This window comes from Malus sylvestris, chromosome 15, assembly GCF_916048215.2.
Source record: "Malus sylvestris chromosome 15, drMalSylv7.2, whole genome shotgun sequence".
Taxonomy (NCBI): domain Eukaryota; kingdom Viridiplantae; phylum Streptophyta; class Magnoliopsida; order Rosales; family Rosaceae; genus Malus; species Malus sylvestris.
The window spans coordinates 38448157-38456299 of record NC_062274.1 but is presented as its reverse complement, the minus strand read 5'-3'; the positions used below and the strand labels follow the sequence as shown (position 1 = coordinate 38456299).

Genomic DNA, 8143 nt, shown 5'->3' with positions numbered 1-8143 from the left:
AAATGTATAAGCAACAATATAGAGAAGAAAAGATACAATTTCCTTGTTTCCATTGCTTTGTAATTTCTGTTTGATAATGAGAGAGACTACCGCCACTGCCCCGATTACATAGGCACACTTACCAAATCTCGTAAATATTGTGTCTTATTTACTTTATGTTTCACTGCACACATATCCTAATTTCACAATAATAAGGAGATATAGACTCATCTTTCAATTATAAAGAGGTAAAATTATAAATGCGAAAGAAGAAAAAAAAACATGATATCACCTGCCACATGGATAAGTTTCATCTTCTTTGAAATAAATAAAAAAATTGGTCTCTCTCCAAAATATAGTTTTATTTGTTTTCCTCAAGAAAACAAAATGATAAATGTATGAATAAAATTTTTTATAAAGCCTTTTATTTGCCTATCATCATAGACAAGTGTGACCACGATAAGAACAAGCTACAATACATTAAATAAGAAAGCCTTCTTTGTTGCCGAAGGCATGTTTCTATCCCAAATGTGCAAGTTATTAAAACTAAAATTGTTTTTGGATGAGAAAAAAATAAGGGAATATTTTTGCTCACAACTCTTAAGTGATGGTGATTCTCACCACCTTATTTATTACTGTTAAATGAGTTTAAATTTCGAGATATATACCATGAATAGACAGAAAATTAAATGAGTTTAAATTTCGAGATATATATCGTGAATAGAAAGAAAACTAAAAGTTAAATGCATCAAATGATGATAAATAGGATAATATTATCACCATCTAAGGGTGGCGAGCAAAAATGCACCAAAAAAATAAATCAATTTTATTTTTTAACAAACGATATTATTTACACTAACTGAGTGAGAGTGTGGACTATCAATAATATAATTCAAACTTGTTTTAACCAGAATTGAACTTAAAATTTTTTTATTTACTAATGAAGAGAAATATCATTAAATCATAATATTAAATCAAAATAAACCCAACATTTTTAACATTACAGAACAACAGTCAGAAAATTCGCAGGTTTTCCAAGAAAACAAATAGAATCTCCCCCAAAGAGCAAAAAATAATAGTAAAGAAAGAAGGAACAGCCCTCTCTCGCACTGTCACTTGCAGAAACAAAGAAAAGCATCTTCTCAGAAAACAATGCCACGGCAACACCTCTCTCTCTCTCTCTCTCTCTCTCTCTCTCTCTCTCCGTCTCTGTTACTCGTGACCTGACTCGGTAATCCAAAACTCACCGCCATGGACGATTCCTTCCGCAAAAGACAGAGCTCCTATCGAAGATCATGGTGTTGCTCGCTGACAGTCCCGCCTTCAAGCCCAGAAGCCTTCGCAAACCCTAAGCACTCCAAACCCCTTCACAGCAACAGCAAAAAATCCAGCACTTTGTCCAAACACACCTCCATCTCCGTCCCCAACTCGCCTCAGAGCTCCAAATCCGGATTGGGCTTGGTGGGTCGGATAGACCCTCGTCGGATCTTGTCCCCGGGTCGAGTCTCCCCAATTGATTCCAGTCCGCTTCCGGGTTCGATCCAAGAACCCGGCCCCGTTCCATCTCCAGCCGTCGGGGCTACGACCCATTTGAAACCCGAGAGTATTCGGACGCCGAGCCAGAGGGTCCGGCCTGGTTGTGGGAGCAATGTGTTCGACGTGAGGTTGAATTTGAGGGGGAAAAGAGGTGGGGGTTTGATATTGGAGATGAATTCGGAGGTTTTGAGTGCGAATTCGGAGTTATTTGCGGGTTTAATCAGGGATTATAGAAAGGGTGTGGTGGGAAGTGGTTCAAAAATGTGTAGAATAGAGGTGCCAGAAGTTGAGAATTTAACAGTTTTCAGAGAAACCATTGAACTTATGTTTGATGACGATGATGATGTCACGAAGCGCCTCTCCAGGATGGGAGTATATAAGGTTATTGATGTGCTTGAGGTTAGTGCTTTGCTCCCTTATGTATTTTCTGTTTTCTTGGCATATCGATTAACTTTCGAGTTTTTAAATTCAGATTTTTTTTGGAATTGCTCATTTGATTTCTCTCTGATTTCGTTGGCGTAATTTTGTAATAAAAGGGAAGGAGTAACATTGATTAAAACCAGTTAGAAAACACTGGATAGTTTAAGGTTGACGGACATTGATAAAACTACAATTTCATCAGTTTGTGGAAACTTTGTTACTATTTATGGAGTATGTTTATAATATAAGTATGCATTGTTTTGAATCAAATGTTTACTAGGCATCAGCAGGCATCATATTCACAAAAGGTGTCTTGTCCTGTTTAACATACCTTGAGGCTGTTCCTTGGACTGAGGAAGAAGAGGAGAAACTTAGGAGCCTGCTTACAAGGTTTAAGTTTGATGATGCAACGACTAAGGACATCTTGGCCAGACTTTACTTGCTCGACCCTTCTGCGGATTCTCAACAAAGTTTAGCCAGACAGCTTGTTTGGTCTATCACCACTTGTACAGATGTCAACGCAAGGAATGAGCTAAAGTTGCTCGTGAAGGGTCTGCTATGCAGAAGTTCGGTGTATGACAAGGACCATCATGACCTCAATAAGGATGATATCTATGATGTCTGTCGATCCTGTCTCACTTCACTTGTTACCCTCTTTAATGAGGCCTCTGAGTGTGACGGCATTTCTCATGAGAGACCTGTTAAGGAGACAGGTAAGCCCATGATTGAACGCATCTCAAGGCAGGTTGATAATATCAACTGGCTGATAGATATCCTGCTTGATTGGCAAATCGCTGAGGAATTTGTGGATATATGGGGCAATCAGCGAGAACTGCTTCAAATGCATGGCCAAACATCTCCACTGGTTAGGTACGAGCTGAGTCGTGTATCAGCAATTTTACTTGTTGCAATGGGGACCAGAAAACTGCATTGCGGTTCAAATTCAAGATCAGGACTTCTCGAGGCGTGGTTTGGTCCAATGCTCTTGGACTTTGGTTGGCTGAAAAGGTGCCAAAAAGGGCTTGACATGAAGGGTTTGGAGGAAGCTATGGGTCAGACACTCCTTACACTACCCTTGAAGCAGCAGTACATTCTGTTTACGGAATGGTTTCAATATTTCTCGAAGCACAGCACTGACTGTCCTAACCTCAGCAAAGCCTTCCAGATTTGGTGGCGTCGGTCATTCCTTAGAGGTTGTGAAACTTATGCTATTGAATCCAGGTAACTAGTAGACCTTCAGTTTCCAGTACTCTTGCAATATGGCAGTAGTGTAGATGAAGAGATTATGAAGCATGAAGAAATGAATAATGTAAATCAACTATGTAGATTGTTTTTTGTAATAGCACTTGGTGCAATGGCAACATAAGCGGTAGGTCTCGGGTTCGAGACTTGGGAGCAACCTCTCCATAAATGGGGGTAAGGCTAGCCGACATTCATCTCTCCCAGACCTTGCGTAAAGCGGGAGCCTTGTGCACTGGGTACGACCTTTTTATTAGTTTCTTATACCCATGAATAAAAAACCTGCTTTGCAAGCTCGAACTGAAACTGTCAAACATGAAAAGAAAAAGAAATATGAGAAAGAAGAAAAGAAAGATGGTGCGGATAGGACCTATTGTTAATGCTTCACAATGCCTGAAGCAGAGTACTAAAGGTAACTTAGCAGGAAACTTTGAAGTTAAGGTGTAAAACCCTATTGGCTTCTAGGCTGTGTTTTGGTCTACTATTTCTTCCATCATCAACACCCATAACCATATCGTGTTCTCCTCTCTCCACCTATGACAAACCAAGGCCTGCACCAGCTTACCACCACAACTGGGGCAACACCAATTCCATTCGTGCCCCTCTCCAACCTGCCCATTTATGTGTCGGTTTATTTGCTAATACTAACCCAAAAATTACCTAAAGAATTGTCGAGGAGTTCGTTTTGGAGGGTATAAACGTTTCAAAGGGAGACAAAACTGCGAGTTTGGCGCAGTAGACTGAAAAGTGACGAAGATGCGGATTGTGTTCAGAAATAGTCAAGGTTAGGATTGTTGTTGTTCAATTGTTTTTGCAATATGTGAGATTTTATGGCTTTTTATTTTGGGTTAATCTCAGTTTACAACTCTGAAGTTTCTTGTTTTTCAACATTTGGTACATGAATTTTTTTTCATTCCAGTCTGGTACATAAAGTTATAATTTTAGGACATTTTCATACATCTGTTAAGTTTTCTGTCAGAACCTCCGTTAATTGATGATGTGACATCCACGTGAACAATGACTAAATGTCACGTGTCAATATGAGCTCACGTGGATATTAAAAAAATTAAAAATTAAATAATAAAAGTTAAAAAAAATCTCAAACTTCCCCCTCCCTCTTCGACTCCTCTCATCTGATCCATCCCACTCCTCCCTCTTAACATCCCCAACCCACCTCCTCCCTCTCCTCCACCCTCTCCACCTCCCCTCCCTTCTTTCTCCCTAGATCGACCCATGCGAACCATCTATTTGTTCTGCGATCCTAAAATTCTCCATCGAAGCCCTAATTTCAGTTACCTTTCGATCTCCGCAGCATCTGCATCTCACCTGCAAACGGATAAGAGGAGATGGTTGGGAGAGATCGATGTTGGTCGATGGAGAATCAGACGAACGAAGATGGAGAAGACGAGGTGTAGAGGTGACAGTGCTCGCTCCTTCGGTTGGGTTCGCGTGGGTTGATCTGGGAAGAGGAATTAAAATTTTTTTTTTTTTTCCTTTGTCTTCCTTTCTTCCTCTGTCTCTGTGTCTCTTTCCCTCCTTCTTTTGAGAGAAAACCAGCAGCCATCGATCTTCCCCCACTGTTCCAACCCCGTAGGCTGCCGGAAATGGGTTCCTAAATGGATTTTTGCTCGACAAATTCCTCAAAAATCAAAGACACGGGGGCTGCCGGAAATGGGTTCCCAATTCGGTTGATCAATCTTCCCCCACCAATCCAACCCCATGGCTCTCCACCGCTGTCAAATCAAGTAGATGGGGGTCAGAGGTTCGAGCTCATGAAGGCTGTTGAAGAGAAGATGAGGGTTGAGTGGGTGGGTGGATGGGTGGAGTCGAAGAAGAGAGGAGAGGAGGGTTTGGTTGGTTGGTGCAGATGAGAGAATGGAGGGATAAGGGAGGAAGGGAAGGTCGGGGGAGGTAGAAGACGACCAAAAAACATGTTTTTTTTTAATTTTTAATTTCCATGTTGACCCTTTAATGCCATGTGGCGCATAATCATTGTTCACATGGACGCCACATCATCAGTTAACGGAAGATTTAATAACCAGACTAATGGATGTATGAAACTATCCTAAAATTAACACTTTAGTATGACTTTGGAACGAAAAAAACTTTATGTATCAAATGTTAAAAACCACGAAACTTGATGATAGGAAACTAAGATTTACCCTTTTATTTTTGTAGTTTACTAGTTCCAATGAATCAAAGGTTAGAAATACTTTTGTTTGGGTTTTGATGTTGGTTTGTTAGGACTTGTTTTTATTTTTTTTTTGGTAAAATTCTGATAATAAGCCACTGTTCTTTTGAGGCAAATCATCCAAGGTCCCAAAACAGATTCCTTAACAGAACCATCAACACTAGTATTGCAAACGTTAGTATCAGAATTAACAGTACAACCATCACTTGCACCAATCTCCTTTCCACCAATATCAACATTCATACCAGTTACATCACTGGAAACACCACCAACCACCTCATTAGTGACAATACAACTATCTCTTCTATGACAATACACTCCACATTTGAAGCAAATATCAGGAAGACCCTCATACTCTAAGTTGAACCATGCACCATTCAATTGCACATAAGCCTCCAAATGTTTAGTTAGATCCAATTCAACACAAATTCGAGCAAATTTTCCTCTAGCCCGAGCCAAGGTCAGTGCATCAATTTTCAAAGCTTTACCAAGAAAAGAACCAATTCGTTTCAGAGCACAAACATCAAGAAATTCAGCTTGAATTCCTAAAATTCTAACCCAAACAGCAGTCCTAGTAATTTTGGAAGAACTAGCATCAAACCCAGGTTTCCATTTATGAATTACATGGTACTGACCCGAAATAACCCAAGGTCCTCCAGCAAGAACAAATTCCAAATCCTCCTTCTTCTCAAAAGTTGCAACAAAATAGCCATTAATTAAAGGGAACTTTAACGAAAATCATCTGGTACTGTTCACTTTAACGAAAAACCACATTTTTACACTAAAAAATCAATCCTGGTACTATTCACTTTATCCTTTATTTTGTCCTTATCATTAAAACTCAAAGTTTTCAACCCTTTTTTATTAGTTTTCTTTAATTAAATCTACAAGCTTAAAACCAACATTCGGACCCCGTTTTCCTTTTAGACGATTATACAAAACAGCAATTGAGAAAGGCTTACCCAACAACTTGACAATTAACGACTTCTCCCAGGGCTCGCACATCTTCTTCATTGCTCATTCAGAAAATTGAAAGCTAGGGCCACGTTCACCCCTTGTAACTGCACAATCCAACTCATCATCAAGATCGCACTTGAAATTATCCAAATCCAGAGCATGTAATCCATTCTGAACATTCACAAGTTTGTCTCTTCAACTCAATTTGACACCGTCGGCGGCCATCACTGGCCTGGTGGTCTCCATCGCAGCTTGTTGATCATCATCATTACAAACAGTTGCAATCTCAGGCTCAACACGATTTCGTTTCAAAACCCTCGAATCAGTGGCGGTCCGGAGACTGCCAATCCACCACTACCGTCCGCCAGATCCACCTTGCCGCTAAAAAGCACAAAACAAAACTCACCCGGAGAAAGAAAAAGGAAGAAACCGACAAGGCACGTGAGGCGCGTTCAAATTTCACAGAAAGTTTTTCAATTTACTATTAGGACTTGTTTTAATTTCAGTTTCAACCAAGGTTAAGGTTTTGATTTTGTTCTCGTTAAGAAATTGATTAACAAGGAATATAGTGCCTTGGAATGTGTGTTGTTATCTTCTTGTTAAGAGATTGTATTGGTGTACCCAGCTTCACTTGAAGACATTGTTCATCATATTTTGGTTATTTTATTTGAGAAAACACAGAAAATGGGCTTTTGTGGGTTGGGTGGTATTATCTACACATCTCTTTTTTCCTTCTACACACGGAGAATGATAGAAATTGACAGTGTGTAGAAGGTAAAAAGAGATGTTTGTGGATAGCACCGCTCTTTTGGATTTTGGGTATTCTGATGTCAATTCTAGTTTCAGTGCAAGTCGGTTTGAGAGAAATACGGTTTGCACATCTAAAACCTCCCCCATCCTGAAATGAAAGCACCCGCTGCTCTGTTGGTAGCTAGCGTGCGTAATCTTGATGTGCAATATGCGGGTGATCGGAGTTTCCTAAGTTTTTCCACATTAGAAATCTAGCTCAAGTTTCATCTGACCATGAAATGTATGAAACTATGCGGCAAGTTCACTCATTCGCCCGTGCGTAGAATCTCTTAAATCTGACTCAAGTTTCAACTGTTGACAGTCCCTCCTCATGTGTTTTGCGAGCTTTTAGAAATCAAAATCAATGATGTTGGATCCTCCCTTTTAGACATATTTGTTCTTTTAGTTCGGCCCGATTCACTCCCAAAACTGAAAATTGAATCATGCAACATAACCATTTCGCTTCAGCTTTAAGCAAAAATGATCGTGGCAACTGTACTAGATCGGATCTATTCGAGAACGGTTCGATTCTTTCGGATAATGCCTAAAAATACACACACAAAATGGAAATTTTACCATAAACATTTTGAGATTTTGTTTACGAAAATGATCATTTATTATAAAAAAAAAAACATAGTAATCATATATTAATGACGTAATGATGATATAATGATCACACAATAAACACTGATTATTTTGTAACAAAATGTCAAAATATGTTTATTATAATTAATTCCCCCAAAGTAAAAAAGACCCTAATGAATCAACCTAACTTCGTAAGCATTGAACAAATGTGTTTTAGAGTGAGTTTTGCAATTATGAAAATTGGAAGATGTTGATACTAAGCATGGATCAGAGGTGTTATGGCAAGGGATTTCACTAGAAGCGATTTTGAACTCAACTATTAGAGACATTGGCCACCATACCCATTTATATGAACTGCGGATGAAAGCTGCAAGCCGCCGGGTAAATGTTCAGTCACCTGTTGTGAAAGAAGAGAGATACCAGTTACACGAGAGGAGACGGAGACAA

The 8143-nt window shown here is 39.5% G+C and overlaps 2 protein-coding genes across 3 annotated transcripts; one reads left to right on the top strand and one right to left on the bottom strand.

Moving 5' to 3' along the window:
* Window positions 1-1047: 1047 nt before the first annotated feature.
* LOC126603207 (BTB/POZ domain-containing protein At2g13690) lies at window positions 1048-3474 on the top strand. Its single transcript, XM_050269971.1, has 2 exons — window positions 1048-1914; window positions 2216-3474. The coding sequence occupies exons 1-2, from the start codon at window positions 1231-1233 to the stop codon at window positions 3158-3160; spliced, it is 1629 nt and encodes a 542-aa protein (XP_050125928.1). The 5' UTR covers window positions 1048-1230; the 3' UTR covers window positions 3161-3474.
* A 1824-nt stretch (window positions 3475-5298) lies between these two features.
* On the bottom strand, window positions 5299-7050 carry LOC126603211 (uncharacterized). Of its 2 annotated transcripts, none has more exons than XM_050269977.1 (2): window positions 6328-7050; window positions 5299-5847 (listed from the first exon to the last, which is right to left on the bottom strand). In XM_050269977.1, exons 1-2 carry the CDS (start codon window positions 6377-6379, stop codon window positions 5378-5380), a joined length of 522 nt encoding a protein of 173 aa, XP_050125934.1. In that variant the 5' UTR covers window positions 6380-7050; the 3' UTR covers window positions 5299-5377. The 2 variants fall into 2 exon arrangements, with proteins under 2 accessions (XP_050125934.1, XP_050125933.1); XM_050269976.1 differs by having other exon boundaries at window positions 5303-6091; window positions 6254-7049.
* Between the last annotated feature and the right edge of the window lie 1093 nt (window positions 7051-8143).